The sequence below is a fragment of the Brachycentrus maculatus genome, unplaced genomic scaffold (genome assembly GCF_059751285.1).
Source record: "Brachycentrus maculatus isolate JH-2025_06_01 unplaced genomic scaffold, ASM5975128v1 h1tg000188l, whole genome shotgun sequence".
NCBI lineage: Eukaryota > Metazoa > Arthropoda > Insecta > Trichoptera > Brachycentridae > Brachycentrus > Brachycentrus maculatus.
The window spans coordinates 1,540,001-1,558,797 of NW_028280939.1; the positions used below are offsets into that span (position 1 = coordinate 1,540,001).

Here is an 18,797-nt window from a genome sequence, read left to right on the forward strand (position 1 = left end):
ATACACTTTTACTAAAACTATATGAAATTGAAGATTATATCTATAATATTTATATAAATGCATACAAATACATTCATATGCAAAATACACACACGCACACATATATATATATATATATATATATATATATATATATATATATATATATATACATATATATAAATATAAACATATATATATATATATATATATATATATATATATATATATATATATATATATATATATATATATATATATATATATATATATATATATATATATATATATATATATATATATATATATATATATATATATATATATATATATATACATACATACATACATACTAAATAGATAAAAACGAATTCTAGTACTGAAAAAACTATTTGTTTATTACTTAAAATACGTTGATTAATGGTCTTAAGATAATGTTTCAGAATCATGTTAAAATACATTAATGAAATTCGTGAGGAGGATTAATTTATCAACTGTATGTTCACAGTATAACGAGAATGACAGCAATAGTTCGCGAATCACATAAAACGTTACGGCATGTCTACAAATAATGCGAAAAGCCCCGATCTAGTGGGGGGTTTAATATTTGTGCGTTATTCGCGTTGGAGCTTTAGTGGAGCCGCATTACACTGACGGATCGCGCGGGCGGCGAGAGATATTGCCAAAGCAACGGAACAGGAGTCGATTAGTAACAGGCTAGCGTATTATATACGAATACTTCGTCTAGCCTCATTTCGATCAGTGCTGTTATGTATATTTATAAAAAAAAGTAAAAAAATATATCGCTCACTCCTTTCAAGAACGTCATAAATAAAAAAAAATTGATTTTCAGGAGAACGTTTTTGAAGTTTAAAAATAGAATACAATGTTTTAAAAATAAATATCAAGCCACTTATTGAACTTTTTACTGTGCAACATATATTTTTAGGTAAAACCTAAAGGTTTTTTTCTCCATTTGAAAAATATTTAGTTTATTTTTAAAAAATAATTAAACAATACATTTTCTTCAAAATGCAAAAACAATACTATTTGCCCTGTAGCGGGTAAATATTAAGTTTAAAATTTGCCACTTTTGCTGGGATAAAGTACATTTTCACTGAGCATTACGAAAACATGCACAACTGAAAATTGATGTTTTTTTATTTATGACGTTCTTGAAAGGAATGAACGATACATAAAAAAGTACTTTTCCATTTGTTATTTTAATCTGCATTTCAATAATTGATAGATAAATTTCTCAAAGATTTGAAAAGTATTTTTGAAGAAAACACTTGTTTTTTACCACTTTAGTTTATTTAAGTCAACTAGTTTTGGAGGCTAAGCTTCCATTTTCAGGTCTAAATGTAAACTTAAACATAATAAATAATTAAATTATTTATTGATTCGGCATTAACTTTGTGGAAAGACATGATAATTTTATTAAAATTGAACACTTGAATATACCACTTTAATTAATTTTATTTATATTTACGACTAGTTTCGAAAACGATAGATGTTTTCATATTCTGGTACAAATTAAAACCAATTTAATTATTGTATATTCAAGTGTTGAGTTTAAATGAAATAATAAATAAATTTTCTATAAATAAGGAGAGAGGTAAGTTAGGGGGAGGGGGGGTTAGTCAAGGGAGCGGAGTTTGAAAATAAAGGAAAAATGGAAAGAAAAGGTGAAGAATTTTAAAATAATATATTACTTACAATTATTATTAGAATTATTTTTTTTTGGATTTCTAAATTTTCTAAAAAATATATAAATATATATGCATCATATTTTTAACATGAATAAATTCATAAATAAATTATCACACGCGTAAGTAAACTTTATATTGTTTATTAATTTGCCATTAACTTTGTGGAATAACATGTTGATTATTTAAAATAAAACACTTGTATTAGACAGCCTCCGTAGTGTAATGGTCAGCCCGCTCGGCTACCGTTCTGGAGGTCCCGGGTTAGATTCCCAGGGGGGTCAAATAAATAAAAGTGATTTTTTTCACTCTAATATTTATTCAATATTACCCTGGACTGGTACCTGAAGCGGAGGGCTGATCACCTTTCCTTCGTGTGTTAACGATCAAGATAACACTATGTTTGTATAATGCAGTGCCTTATGCACCATAGGGGTGCGGATAAGGGTTTAAATTTTTGAAAATTGAATTGTATTAGACCACTGCTTAAGTTTTATTTCATTTCACGCGACAAGTTTTGAAAAGTACAAATGTTTTCATCGGCAAGTGATCACAAAAATTAGCGAGCAAAAAATATTCAAGTATTAGTAGAGGGGTAATAACAACAGGAGGGAGGTTTAGGGGTGGGACTTGTTTTAAAGGGAACAAAGCCATAATGGTAAGGAATTTCGCAAAAGCATATTATTAATTATAATCATATTATTTATTGATAGATAAACAAAAACATTTATCAACCGTAAGGACATTCAGAACTAACATTCAGAGTCTAACAGGGTGATATTTCGGTGGGAGTCAGTCACTCGGACTAAGCGTGGCATACCTGTAACAGGGTGGAGGGTGAACGTTGAATGGAGAACAGCAGTGGCGTGCAGTGAACTGAGAGGATGCTGAGTGAACTGGCAAGATACGGGAGAGAGAAATATGAACGTGATTGTGTTTGAGTAGACAGATACTGATATCGTAATAAGTCATTACGAAATGGATGATTTTGATTTGGTCACTCAGGCTGACTGTTATCATGGCTGTTGTATTACATTTTTTTCTTTTGTTTTTAGGTGGGAGTTGTATTTATTATTTGAATTGCAAATTATGTACTAGGTTTATGGATCACTTAGTGGATTTTTGTTTCTTCTTACTAAAACAAGATATTTAATTTTAATTGTGCTATTTGTGCTGGGAATTCTCTCATACTGGAATTCCTGAAAAGGATATGGTCGGGACATGTCCTTATAATGCCACCTGAGAACATTAACCCCTCATGTCTCTTCTTCCAACCCTGCGGATTCCGGTACCCCAGAAATCCGCTGACGATCATTCATTGACTATACTCAGAGGAACTTCGAAATGCCGGACTGATCTGGGAGGAAGACAAGGAGATGGCGCGTAACAGAGTGACTTGGAGACGTCTCGTGTTGGCCATATGCTCCACCTTGGGAGCGAACATGGCAAAAGAAAAAAGAAGGAGTGTTGGGAAAAGAAGGGATACCTAATCCAGTGTGGGCCAATCAGGAACTTTTAAGCATTTGCTCATTGCTGGGAGAAAACTACGTAAAACTCCATAGGAAGCTGGAATAAAGGTTTGTTGACGACAGTCAACAGACTTTCAATTACAATAACAAGAACAGATGGTTCGGCATTTTGTGTCCCAAATTTCTCTCATTTAAAATCCCATTTTTTTAATTTAAAATCGAAGTCGTTCTAATATTTAAATTTTGGAATAAAAATCAAATCACATCCCAATATTTTTAAGAAAAGTTTTTTTTTCCAAAATAGGGATATATATTCATATCGAACATATTTTATCCTATTTAAATACAGTTGAATAATACGCCGAGTTGAACAGATGAGCAAAGGATAGAGGCAAGTGGAGACTTACCATGAAGGAAGCAAACCAAGCATCACAAAGATAAGATTACCCACGAAGAAGATAAACAGTAAAGCAGGTAGGTAATATCAGGATAAAATGATATATTTTTTTAATTATAAATGATTCTTCACCGTTACTGATTCTTCTCTGGCTATGCACACACTTATATGCACATACTTCTGCATTGAAATGGCGTTTACATCCCAACGTTTCTACGGAGCATGTCATACGGGCATTACTTTAGCCGTTTCGTAAAATGTAGATTGCTTGTTTGCTTTGGGTCAGGGTGGATTGAGAATGCATAGAAATAGAAAATACACCATTCCGACATCTGACAATGCAATAATCTTTTGCTGCAAAGTGAATCCTTTGAATTTGTTGGACCCCAATTTGGTCGTTCAGAATATAACAATACATATTGTATGCCATATTTATACAAATGTGGTGATAACCGCACTTATCTGTCGTACAAGAGATCAAATTTGAAACCGTGAAAACAATGAATTCGTCTCATGATACAGCAAAACGATCATTTTTACCGTCCACATTTTAATATGATTTAATTAATTTAGATCAGATACTTTATTTTATAGATATGATAGTTCATTTTATTCCTTAATGTCAGTTAAATATTGTTATTCATTTTCTTCTCCTCATATATCCTTTATTATTATTTTTATAATGTATTTTATTTGTCAGAGCCAAAATTAGTCGTAAACAAACTGAAACTTTGAAAGAAAAGATGCAGTATCCCTTTCAAGGAATTTTATTATTTTCACAAAAGTCGTTCACATTACAATTTTCTTAAACTTATATACGAATATGCAACTCCAAGTAATTGACAGTCACTGTAGCTATTTACCTTTTCCTAGCAACTAATCTTTTGCCATTTTTTCCTATAAAGCAATTACCATATATTCTCCTCATGCTCTCTGCCTACCTCTGCATGGAAACGGCGTGATGTTAGTAAAAGTGGTAGCAGTAGTATTGAAAATACGTATAACATTAATTTTTGAGACTTATATGTAAATATGTATTAATTTTTAAATCAAACACTGATTTTTCGAGTCTACTAAGTATACTTAGTAGACTTAAAAAATATGTGTTTGATTTAACAATTAATTCATAAATTAAAATGGAGTTCTACAAATAAAACGCCAAATCAATAAATAATTTTTTTTATACGGTGTTGTTGGATTCCTTTCATATGTTAGTTGTTATTTAATAGATTTGAAATTTTTGATTGACGGTGGCGCCTTTAGTCTCGAAATCTGTGAGGTAAGTATATAGCTACAATGATTAAAGAAAACACTTGTTTTATACCACTTGAGTTTTATTAAAGACTACATGTTTCAGAAGTTAAACTTCCATCATTCAGGTCTGTATAATAACTATTGAAACTATTATAGGTCAGTATAATAGTTATTATACATACCTGAATGATGGAAGTTTAACTTCTGAAACTAGTAGTCTTTAATAAAACTCAAGTGGTATAAAACAAGTGTTTTCTTTAATCATTGTAACATGCCTTACCACAAAGCGTAAGGTATGTTACAATGATTAAAGAAAAGAAATGTTACAATGATTAAAAAAAATATAGCGTACTCGGATTTCATCAAAAAGACGAATAATCCAGTATCATAATCTAATATATTGAAAAACTATTTAAAATGAATCATTATAATTTATCACATTTAAACGATCGTTCGTGCTTGGGGTATGGGAGCGGATCAGGATAATTTCATCGCTTATAAATAGCTAGATACATGTTTGAATTCTGTATTACTGCTCGCGATTAACCCAATTTGGGTAAAATGTATGTACAAACAAAGACCTATGCTGTGTATTATGTGAAATACTCGTAGGATATCCGATAAACTGTAGTCTTAACACGTTCGTGAGCCTGCTCAAGCATGTAAAGACGCAAAATATAGGTGATGTGTGCTAAATATGAGAATTATGGAGTAATTAGTTATCAACAGTATACATGTTAACTGACACCTTGTTATATCGATGCTTGAAATAAAGAAAAACAATCAATGGATTTTTTTTACTTAAAGCTTCTTTCGTAGAGTGAAATATCCCTTTCTGCAAAACATCATAATCGGAAAGATAGAAGGAAGCTTTTGCCAAAGTGGTCGCCAACTTTGGAGGGACCTGACAGTGTGAAGAATAAATATAACTTTTTTATTTTTAATGTTTTAAAATCAAAAACAGATTTTTTGAGTACTAAGTTGTATTTTATTAACAAAAACACATACAAAATTAATATTGTGACAATTGTTTCGCTTAGTTATGGTATTTTCAAACGAATGTGAAGATCAAATGGACTGACGGTCCTTATGTAGCTGTAAAATTCTGAGTGACAGTTTTAACATGTGCAGCAAAAGTTTATGAGAGACAACAGTAGCTAATGAGGGATTTAGGTACGTACCCTTATATTTATTTTCTAGGAAAGGAAGAATTTATTAAAAATTAATACATAAATTAAAATGGAGTTCTACAAATAAAACGCCAAATCAATAAATAATAAGAAGAACGCTTGTATCTCCTATTTTTTCTGATTTTAACTGTCAAGAAATTGAATTGCCCACAAAATTACACTATTTACGATTAATTTGTCATTTTTTAATATAATATCCGTATTTTTTTGTACAGATTTGGTCCATATTTTAACAAGGGCATGTATATGTTCTGCTTACTGAAATATTGACGCACAGATGTGTACGGTCTGATCATTTCCAGACAGAGTCAAACCAAGAACTTCATCACTTGCAATCTGTCTCATTTTCTTTTCAGATTGATTATTTTGAATCTTTACCTTGGGACTCATATGTAGTACCAACCTGCCGTTGGTTGTGCCTGTAGGAAGAGCTACCGCCATGTTGAACAATATCTCGTTGGATATTGATCTGTTCAATGTGTCTGAAGGAGTTTTCCGAAGCGGGATTCTTCTGCACCTTTAGCAATAGTTCTTGCATATTTTCGATTTTAATGTATACGCTTTAAATTTTTTAGTTTAAACTTTTTAGTGTAATGTATATGTTAAATGAATGTATATGTTAAATGTAATGTGGTTGTCAATAATGGGTAGAATTAGTGAATGTTACACGTGTGTAAAGTGATTACTTAAACCAGCCTATGACGGTCGTCAGCCCCGTAAATGCCCAGACTTCCATATTCTTCTTCATCTTTGATGAGATGATGTTAAAAAATAATATGTTAAATGAAGATAAATAAATTGAAATTGAAATTGAAAATGTAGGTTCAGATTCCCCGTATTATTATTCTTACCTCAATCTATGCGCAAAAAAAACTGTTTAATTTTATCACTTGTTTTCATGTATAGTTTAAGAAATTATTTACGTATTTAAACATTTAAAATGACAAAAAATTAACTAACCTTTTTTGAAGAATATCCCCGCCATGCCAGGAGGTATCGTTAATAAGTAGACTGAATGGCGCGCACGACACGATGTTTTTGAACCACTCCTCTGATGCTTCGAGATGTTTCTTAGCTGCTTTTTTCTTTGGTGATCTATTTCGACGATGAACCTTTCCTGGTTTTGTTTTGTTTAGAGAAAATTCAATAGAGAATCGATGTGTATCTGAAAAGAGGGAAAAAGTTTAAAATTAATAAAGAGCTGTTCAGTAAAGTTTGACATATAATCTTGAATACAAAATTGCTTAACAATATTTCAAGTAAATTACTTTTTAGTAACGACATAACGGTTTGTATATTGCGATATGGAAAATACAAGAGAACTTTTTACAACAAATATCACACACAGAGCATAGAAATTATATTAAAATTATATATATTGAAAGATAAATGAAAACAATTAAAATTAAAATTTAATATATTTTACAGTACATATATATATATACTCAATTCAGTAGTATATATATATTTTCACTGCCTTATGAATAAAATATTCACAATGTATTTACAATTTGAAGTAATAAATAACAACACTCCTACTACTACTACTACTACTACCATCACGCCGTTTCCACGCAGGGGTAGGCAGAGAGGACGGAACGTCACACTCTTCTGTCCTGACATACACTCCTCGCCTCCTTCACATCCATACATCTAGTCATACATGCCCTCCGATTACGCAGACTTTTGACATTTCCAGATTTTAGGTTCTGATTGATCTGATCGTGCCAAGACTTTTTCGGTCGTCCTCGTTCTGTTTTCCCTCTCACATTCGCCACATATATTTTCTTAGTCATTCTCTCGTTATCCGTTCGCTCCACATGTCCATACCACTGTTAAGAACTCTTCCTAATATTTTCAATTATTCCTCGTTCAGCCTTACATTTCTTTAACTTTCAGTTTTAATTTATAAATTAACAGAATTTGTATTTTTTTCCAATTTTTATGTAAAACTAATTAAATTCATTAAACACATTTTCTTTTAAAATCTTTTAACATCGGTAAAGTTCAAGTTATACATTTTTAGAATTATCTTCATTGCTTCACTTACAAATAATAAATACATGCTTATTTCACGTAAATTGATTTATTTTATAAATTTAATGACGAAAAATTTCGTATAAAACACGTATTTAATCCATTAAACTATATTGATTACGCGTAAAGAATGGTCATAGCCCGTCAATTTGCAATACATTATACGAAATTATGTACTAAATTTTATGGTCGTTGTTCGATCAATGCGTCAAGAATGTTGTTGTTGCTGTCGGAATTTTTATGGAGACCTTAAATCAAGCTGACTTTAGTGACTGGAATCGTAACATATTTCCTTAGTACAAAGTTACCACACTTCAAGCTGTTCTTTATATCCATGTTAGGAGCAATGAATTTCAACTTGCATTTAAGGCTATAAAACAGCCCATTAACAGAGCCATGAACACTGTATAAAGTAATCATTTTGTAAAAGAAGGGTACTTTTTTATTCAGTTTTCTTAAGAGTAAAGTCATCCTTGAAACTATCAAATAATGCATGCCTTTTTTCACACAAAATGTCTAATTTATATATCAATCAATTTGCAAATTTGAAAATACAATGTACAAATAATCTAGGGGCTGTTCAATTAATACGTAGACTGGTGTCATAAAACAGAATGTATTCTTTCATACATCGTAGATCTCAAAACGCTGAACATTAGAGCCATCCATGTAGGATTGAGAATGCTTTAATTTTTTACATATTTTTCTTCATCTATGGTGAAAAAAAATAGAAAAAATATAGAGAAAACCCAGATTTGTGAACAAGCATTTCTTCATCTTCTAACCTTTATCGGCACTCAATGATGCATAGGGCACTGCATCGTTTAGAAGAAGTGTTATTTTGATAGTTAAATACCTTGCGCTTTCAAAATTTTGTATCACTGTAATAACTACATTAAATAATTCTTTTCATCTCACCAATAGATATCTCTTGTGCAATTTTAGTGATTCAAGAACAAAGTTTCGAAATTTGTTCAAATACATAGAACTTCGAAGAAATTGAGTAGTGTAGTTGTCAATAATGGGTAGAATTGGTGAATGTTACACGTGTGTAAAGTGATCACTACAACCAGCTTATGACGGTCGTCAGCCCCGTTAATGCGCAGATTTCCATATTCTTCTTCATCTTTGATGAAATGTCAAAAAATTAAACATTAAAAAAATATTGAAAAAGTAAAAAAAAAAAACTTTTCACTCGTCTCGCATCTTAAGAATGTGAAATATATTAGAGAATTTTTCAACATTTTCGGCACAGTTCACTGGAAGTCGTAAGTTTGGGGATGAGATGAAAACAGATATGCCTCAAAAGTGGAACAAAGTTTCGGAGAGCTTGGATCAACCCCTAAAGAAGAACAAATTACGGGAACATAAATAAACAATAAACATGGCGGATATGTTAAGGCGGCGAAACGGAAACAAAGTCTGGAGACATCGGCTTAGCTTGAAATATATCGAAAGTCGAATGTCTATCCTAAACACTAATGTAATGTCTTTATCAAATAGATAGAATAAAATATTTCAACAAACACTTCTTTATTTTTTAAAATTAAATACTTGTAATAAACCACTTAATGAGTTTAATTTTTATTATGCACGACTAGTTTCGAAAACTTAGATATTTTCATCTACAGTTGAACATTAAAACTAACGAGCAAAAAATTTTTAGGGGCATATATAGAGGTTAATAGGGTAGTAAATATAGGGAAGGGAAGGGGGTTAAGGAATGGATTTTTTATAAAAGGAAACATTGATAATATTGGTGATTTATTTTGAAACAGTCAATTATTAATTAACGTTTTATCTGAATTAAAGTTTGTATAAATGTACCATATTTCTAAATTGTCTAAATTATTCATGACTTTACCTTTATTTGTAACCGAGTAAAAATGATAAAAATGTCATTTCATACAGTTAAGGCCAAATCCATAAATAATATAACATTTCTTTATACTACTACTACTACTACTACCATCACGCTGTTTCCCCGCAGGGGTAGGCAGAGAGGATGGATGTTCTTTATATAAAATATAAAATAACATTATAACTTAAATTCAGTTATTCGCCTTGTATTTTTAAAGACTTTTATGAATTGTTTTTTCTTCAATGTACTCTAGTACGTATCCCTGAAGAAAACAAGATGTTTGTCAACACCGGTTGGAATAACAGTATTAAAAATTAAAGTGGTTAAAAACATGGTTTGTGCATTTTGACATCTCAACATAGATAAAAAAGAAAATGCATGTTTAGGTATTGACAGGGCTTAAAACCTGTCATGGGTTACTTAAGTGATCACTTTATGTACGTGCAACATCTACTATTCTACCTATGGTTGACAACCACACTAAACAGATTTTTAAAATCTTACAAATATCATATATTTCATGACGCTTTGTGCGAGATATCCAAAAAATATAGATATACAAAAAATATATATGACTTCACAACATTTTCAGTGTGTCCCAATACTTGTTCGCAAATCTGGGTTCTTAGTATATGCTGCATAAAAAAATGGAAATAAGATTTTCAGGCATATCCCAGTATGTGAAATATTTTTAAAGAGTTTCAAGAAAGAAAATATAATAACATTTTGAGTGTGTCCAAATATAATGGATAGAATGTCAATAATGGGTAGAATTGGTGAATGTTACACGTGTGTAAAGTGATCACTTAAACCAGCCTATGACGGTCGTCAGCCCCGTTAATGCCCAGACTTCCATATTCTTCATCATCTTTGATGAGATGTCAAAAAGAATAAAAAAATATTACGTCAAATGTTACCTGGGTATAAAGAAAATTAAGTTGCACGTTATTGATAACTGAGCCTTAGAAGTATTTTGAATTTCAGGAAATTGTAGCGGATTTGTTTCCCTTCTATACTTTAAGCATGATCAAGTGACCAGTGGTTAACCCATTTGCCTTGTATACTTGAGAATAAAGTTTCAGGTGGTTTACGTTAAGGTTCTGCTGCGTCATATAACCACTTACGTATAACTTTCAGGACCACGCTTGGTAGTAAAACTGAAAATGGCTTTCCTTTAATGCATACCTTATTTGCTCTACCTTTCTAGAAAACAAAATAAGGTCTTTCGGAGTGTACTGACCCCACATGCCATTAAATTGTATTGTTTTTTTTTTCATTTTAAATTCTTTTGCATTACATAACATAAATTCAAATACAAAAAATACGAATAAAATATAAAAATGAATACAAAAAAGATCCCACAAGGCATGGCCTGTGTGTGGGTATACAATATAATTTAGTCATAGTAAAGGGTATAAGGGTATAGGTTTTATAAGTAGAACTAGAGTTAAGGTGTTAATATAAAATACAAAAAAATACTTGACTCTCAGAAAACAATTTTTATTTAATTAAAAATTAAAAACTTTAGAACATAAAAAAGATGAAAAAATAAAAAGCTATTTTAACACAAGTTTAATTTTACCACTCTCCTTATCATTCATCGTTCATTTTGTGAAATACAACTATATTGTATTTTACAAAATAAGAATATACAAATAAGAAAATATAATATCACAGTGTTTTAAACACTACTTCTTGACTGCCGGTTTCAGAATAAGTATTCCTTAGTTTAAAAAAAAATCATTATTTAGAAATAAATTATCATAACTGTTTTTTTAGCCTATCATTTTGAAAATTAAGCTATTTAAAATAACCCTTTCGCCGTAATTAAAAAATAAAATATTTCATTACCAGATAATTTATCTTGTTATAAAACACTAAATCTCAATGACTTTTCAGTTACATATTTTTTATTTAAGCATTATTCGAATGAATGGACCTTGAGTGTCTTAGATACGAATAAAAGAGAATATGAAAAATTATTTTGTTCTTAAAAATATTTTCTAAGATCAAGAAATGAATAATTGTTTTAAAAACCATAATTAGCATTTGGTGAAAAAAAAACTAAATAACCAATTATAACGCCGCTTCCCCGTAAGGGTGGGTAAAGAGAATAAAAAGGAACTTCGCCTCTTCCACATTACCCTTAGATGGAGGCATCCGTAGCTTCCAAAACTAGTCGTAATAATATAAAACTCAAGTGGTAAAAAACAAGTGTTTTATTTATAAACTTTATTAATCAAAAAAACTTTGTTTTAAACCACTTTTTCATTGGTACATTTTTTCTCCATCCGGTTCGACAAGAATCTTGTCATCATTAGGGTTAAACATATTCTAGTTAAAAAAAAGTACCTATAAAAAGTGCTAAAAAAAGTTGATTTATTTTATAAAGTTTATAGAATGTGCCACAAAGTATCTGCGAAAAATATTCAAAAAGCTTTATTTATAAATTACGTGTTTTATTTTTACTAGTATAATTAAACATAGTACCATTTAAACATCATTTACATTGTTCTCATTTATGAACGTATTCATTTGTTACTTTTTTCTGCATTTGCTGGATTATAAGTCGAGAATAAAGTGCAGTTCTAATGGTTGTTGAGGTCAAAATAAAATAACAAGTAATGTGGCCATTAGTCTTGGAAAACGGGGGAATACTCTGTAGACTATTTGGGTGGCAATATGCCAACTGACCTGAACTGAGCACCGCTTCTTACTTACGTTGTTTAAAATTAAAGTAAATACTGTTTAAGAGAAAAATACCACATGATGCCTCTCGTTTAAATGTTAGACTGGCTTCTCAAACATAATTGTGGTATTTTAAAAATGATTTTAGCTTCTGCGGTGTCTGTTTCGGATTCAATCCTATATCGCTCAATCCTTTTAACAACGTCATATATAAAAACACTTAATATTTCAGGAGACTGTTTATAAAGTTTAAAAACATAATAAAATGTAATTTTTTTACTGTGCAACAGATCTTTTTAGGAAAAACACGAATGTTTTTTCTGCATTTGAATAATATTTAATAAATTTAAAAAAAATATTTAACAATACCTTTTCTTCAAAATGCAAAAACAACACTTTCTGCCCTGTAGCGGCTTTTGCTGGAATAAAGTACGTTTTCTGGGCGTTCCAAAAATATGCACAACTGAAAATTTACGATTTTTGATACATGACGTTGTTAAAAAGTGTAAGCGATATGTCACGATGGATCACAAGTTTTAGGTATTTTAATTTCGCTGCCGATTTTTATATCAGAGTTTTTCTATATAAAATGTTTCAGGAATGAAGAACGCCCAAAATATTAACAAATAACGTGCTAGGAGTGTCAGACATGAAGACTCTAAAAACCATATCTGGCAAAAGTCTACAAGATAGAGCAAGAAACAATATCATAAGAGAAATATGTGAGATTGAAGTTACGTTTGGTGGATATGGCAATGAAGAAGACAATGGTATGCGCATGTGAGGAGAATGGAACCATCCAGACTCCCTTATATTGTATTGCATGGCCAACCTTAAGGTAGACGATTTTTGGGTAGACCAACAAAGATGGAATTACAGCTGGAAATTGACATCGCAGGAGGCTTATCCCTCTTAAAAACAGGCCACAAGGCCTACACTAAGAAGAAGACTAAAGCTGTAACGCCTAACGGTATTGAAACACTGATGAAAAAATATTAATTTTGCCAAAATTACGATATTACAAGGGCGAAAAGAGCAAAGCGACGCCAATAAATTAAATGAAGCACGATGTATCGCTTCTTTACAGTACTGAGTATAAACACAAAGAAAACACGTCATTAAAGCGATCAAATAATACTCAGTACTGAAACTCAAAAACAAAGAGCGCGACGTATTACTTTTAAATTATTATTTAATCTGAGCACGAAAATATTGGTCCTCCATCCTTTATATACTATTTTAAAGCAGTTACGTGTGGTGGGAAAAATATTGTAAACATATGAAAGTCAATGAACTGTACCTCTTTGTTCTTCTTGAATACATTTATGAATACATAATCTTATAAAAAATACACTAATTCTTATAAAAATAAACTAATTTTTAAGGCATACACACAAAAAATATTATTTTAAATCTCTTTAAAAATAAGACAATGTCTCTCCATTGCCTAGGCCAAGTTGTGTAATCAGTATTAAAATTAAATAAAATATTAATAAAACTTTTACGTTAACTAATTTGGGAGAAACAAAAGCTAAATATTTGTTTGTTTGAACTACTAAAGTCGTTTATACCGCATTTGATTTATTTATTTTAATTTCATCTAACACATAAATTACAATTCATAATAATGTACCTTCACTGAGTTTTCTCGTGCCGAGGGTACATTTTACTAAACTAGTTTTTAAAACTACGTAATTTTTTAAAATGAAATGCAATCACATACGACATGTCTAAATGATGCGATCTATTATATTCAGATCTACCCACAAATATAACAGTAAATTTTTTATTTAACCTGATAATTTGTCCGCCTCCGTAGTGTAATTGTCAGCACGCTTGGCTACCGTTCTGGAGGTCCCGGGTTCGATTCCCAGGGGGAGGTCAAATAAATATAAGTGATTTTTTCACTGTAATATTTATTCAATATTACCCTGGACTGGTACCTGAAGCGGAGGGCTGATCACCTTTCCTTTATATGTAAACGATCAAGATAACACTGCGATTATAAGAAGCAGTGCCCTATGCACCATTGGGATGCGGATAAGGGTTTTATTATTATTATTATTAACCTGATAATTAAACCCGGGAACTCTTGCTCGAGAGCCAAATACTATGGAGGAGAAAAACGTTACAGCAAAAATTAGTTTAAGAAAATCGTCCTAAATTGGACCAATTTTTTTGATGAGTCAGTCCTGATGGCCGGATTTTTCTCTCGTTCTTTCATTCAACGTTCATCCAATAATTTTTGGGTTCTAGTAAAATGTATGTCAAAATGGTATGCTACGTAATAAATAAATTATATTACAATATGATTCGACTAGCGGGTAGTTAAGAGTCTATACACAATACGAGAAGGATCTCGTATCGCTGGAATGGATCCAATTACACGCACTGCCAAACCCAAACGGGATTTTGTATGTACTCGCAGTATCCGCAAATAATAACGAGATTTATTTGCAATATGATTTAGGTTCCTTAACAGGGTTTCGATTTGTTTATGCAGATTTGTGTTTCTCATTAATCATTACACTATTATGTTTATATATATATATATATATTTATATATATTTATATATATATATATATATATATATATATATATATATATATATATATATATATATATATATATATATATATATATATATATATATATATATATATATATATTTATATATATATATATATATATATATATATATATATATATATATATATATATATATATATACATATATATATATATATATATATTTATATATATATATATATATATATATATATATATATATATATATATATATATATATATATATATATATAAATATATATATAATATTTTTACATAGTTTGTATAAATATAATATATATTTTTTAAAACCCTTATCCGCATCCCAATGGTGCATAGGGCACTGCATTATATAAATACAGTGTTATCTTGATCGTTAAATCGTCTGCAATAATATTTAAAGAAAATTAAACACTTGGATAGTACCACTTGATGAGTTTTCTTTCATTACTCACGACTAGTTGAAAAAAATGCAGATGTATTCTTCTACTTGTGAATAGTAACTAACTAGTGAACTAACCAGTTAAAAAAAGTATCCAGGTATATTTAGAGGCTGGTTGGGTAATAAATAAAAGGGGGGGAGGGGTAAAGGAACGGGACTTTTTGTAAAAATATTTGTATCTGATTTTTTTCATCGTTAGTTTTATTATTCACTTGTAGATGAAAACATCTGTAGTTTTCGAAACTAGTCGGGTGAAATGAAATCAAACTCATTAAGTGTATTATATATTACAAGTGTTTAATTAAAAAACAAATCAATATGGCATTTTACATAATTGATGCCGAATAAAAAAAATACAAAATAATAATCTATATTTTATTTATTGTTTCGGCATTAACTTTGTGGTAAGACATGTTACAATAATTAAAGAAAACACTTCGTTTTTTACCACTTGAGTTTAATTATAGACTACATGTTTCAGAAGCTAAACTTCCATCATTCAGGTCTGTATAATAACTAAAATATAAAATATAAAATTGTTCTATAAATAAGGATAGGGGGAAAGTAAGGGGAAGGGGTTAGTCAAGGAACGGAGTTTGAAAACAAAGGAAAAATTGAAAGCAATGGCGAAGAATTTTGAAACAATATATTATTTAATAAATTATTATTAGAATTCAGGTTTTTTTGTATTTCTAAATTTTCAAGATAATTCATAATTTGGCCTTTATATGGAACAAGATGTAATAATTTTAATTTATGGGAGTGAAATGAGTGATTAGTATCTATTATATGATTTGCAAATTCCGAAAAATAATTACTAACAAGACCGCTTTGATGTTCTTTAATTCTAATCTTTAAATTTCTCGCAGTTTGGCCAATATATTTTCTATCACAATCTCCACACGAAATTTCATAAACACCACTTTTTTGTAATAAATCAATTTTAGATTTTGAGTTATCGAGGATTTTATGTAAATTATTATTTGTATAATATGCAGGTTGGATATGGGAGGGTAAGATTTTCGAAATATTTTTAGTTATTGAACCCGTATATAAAATTTTTCGCCAAGATTTATTTTTTATTGAATCATTATTAGGTGCTGAATATATGTATTTCATAAATTAAAATTATTACACCTTGTTCCATATAAAGGCCAAATTATGAATTATCTTGAAAATTTAGAAATACAAAAAAACCTGAATTCTAATAATAATTTATTAAATAATATATTGTTTCAAAATTCTTCGCCATTGCTTTCAATTTTTCCTTTGTTTTCAAACTCCGTTCCTTGACTAACCCCTTCCCCTTACTTTCCCCCTATCCTTATTTATAGAACAATTTTATATTTTATATTTTAGTTATTATACAGACCTGAATGATGGAAGTTTAGCTTCTGAAACATGTAGTCTATAATTAAACTCAAGTGGTAAAAAACGAAGTGTTTTCTTTAATTATTATAATCTATATTTATTTAATAAAACCTCTATCTTAGTAGCAAATGCTCTCGCCACAAAATTTTGGAGGCGGATTTATCTACTTTATTTAAAAAGTATATATTTTAGAAGTAAGTTATTAATGGTTATATTTATATGATCTATAATTATTTATAGATTTGGCATTAACATTACGATTTAAATTTATTATTAGATTAAAACCAATATTTTTAGCTTTTCCACTTTTTTATTTGACCAGCGACCGGGTTTCGTCGTTACCGACATCATCAGACTGGTGGTAGGTTACCGACATCATCAGACCAGTCTGATGATGTCGGTAACGACGAAACCCGGTCGCTGGTCAAATGAAAAAGTGGAAAAGCTAAAAATATTGGTTTTAATCTAATAATAAATTTATAATGCAATTCCATCACGAAGTGTCAGTGGATAATATAAATCTATTAAAAAATTACGATTTAATTATAAAAATAAAAAATACCAATTTTTTTATATTTTGTAAACACGACTAGTTTTGAGAACTGCAGAGGTTCTTATTAAAAGATTTTTGTGTATCTTAAACTAGTTGGAACTTGTCGTGTTTACATAAATAAACTCAAAAGTGTTCGTGTAAAAGAAATTAATTTTTATATTTAAATTTACACAACTTGATGAACAGAGCTTAATTCAGAACTGCAATTAAAATGAAAAACGTATTTATAAGTCTAATATGTATCACCCTGATATACACTCGAAGCTAAAAGGCTGAATCAGACGGAAAACATAAATAATAACGGTCCAGTTAGTGTAAAAGTATGTGAAAGAGGCAAAAATCTATCATTTCCCAGGAAAATCTTTCAAATGTTCGGGTTGATTAGATTTCCCGTGTAATTTATCTTTCTAAAGTTAAGGATTTCGTCTTTATTCTTCGATTTTGCTAGAAATGTCCTTTTCACAGGGAATTTTTTATTTCATACTAATATAACAATACATAATTTCTATTTGGCTTTATCAGTAGGTACGAGTTTTCTTTTTTCATATTTGGACGGTTTCTTTGCCTAAAAGTTTTATTATATACGTGTTCAGAAAATTTATTTCTTCATTATTAAATTGATTGTTTTTTATTCCGATACTTTTTCAAAGGTTTGAAGAAATACGAATAATATCATATATTAAAGATGTTTACATTCACTTATAAATTCTCACACACGTAACTAAACTTGAAATTTACCAGTAGGAATAAATAAAAATAAGTACCTAATTTATATATTTGAGTTTATAAAAATGTACATAGTTTGAGAGTATTATTATTCATTGTTTTTACGTTACCTTTATAGAAAAACAGAATGATTTAAATGTTTTTTTTTCTCCATAATACCACTATTAAGTTTATTGACGTCAACACAACCTAGTAGTGTTTACACATATATATAAGTATATATAAATATATATATATATATATATATATATATATATATATATATATATATATATATATATATATATATATATATACATATATATATATATATATATATATATATATATATATATATATATATATATATATATATATATATATATATATATATATATATATATATATATCACAATGTCTAGAAAGTAATGTTTGTGAAAATACTACGTTTTTATCCTCCTTAAGCAATTTTTTGTCTTTATAAGTATTGCAGTTCTTGCTTAAATTTTTTTTATAGAAATAAAAAATAACACAATTTAATATATTAATACTCATCTGATGATTATAATACGA

The 18,797-nt window shown here is 29.4% G+C and overlaps 1 protein-coding gene across 1 annotated transcript in view; it reads right to left on the minus strand.

The window, feature by feature from the left end:
• LOC148307853 (cell adhesion molecule Dscam2-like) overlaps nt 1–18,797 on the minus strand; it is a 196,539-nt gene that overhangs the window by 119,977 nt on the left and 57,765 nt on the right. Inside the window, exon 4 of the mRNA XM_088262768.1 lies at nt 6,959–7,163. Coding sequence (XP_088118894.1) covers nt 6,959–7,163 — 205 coding nt within the window. The remainder of the gene's footprint in view (nt 1–6,958; nt 7,164–18,797) is intronic.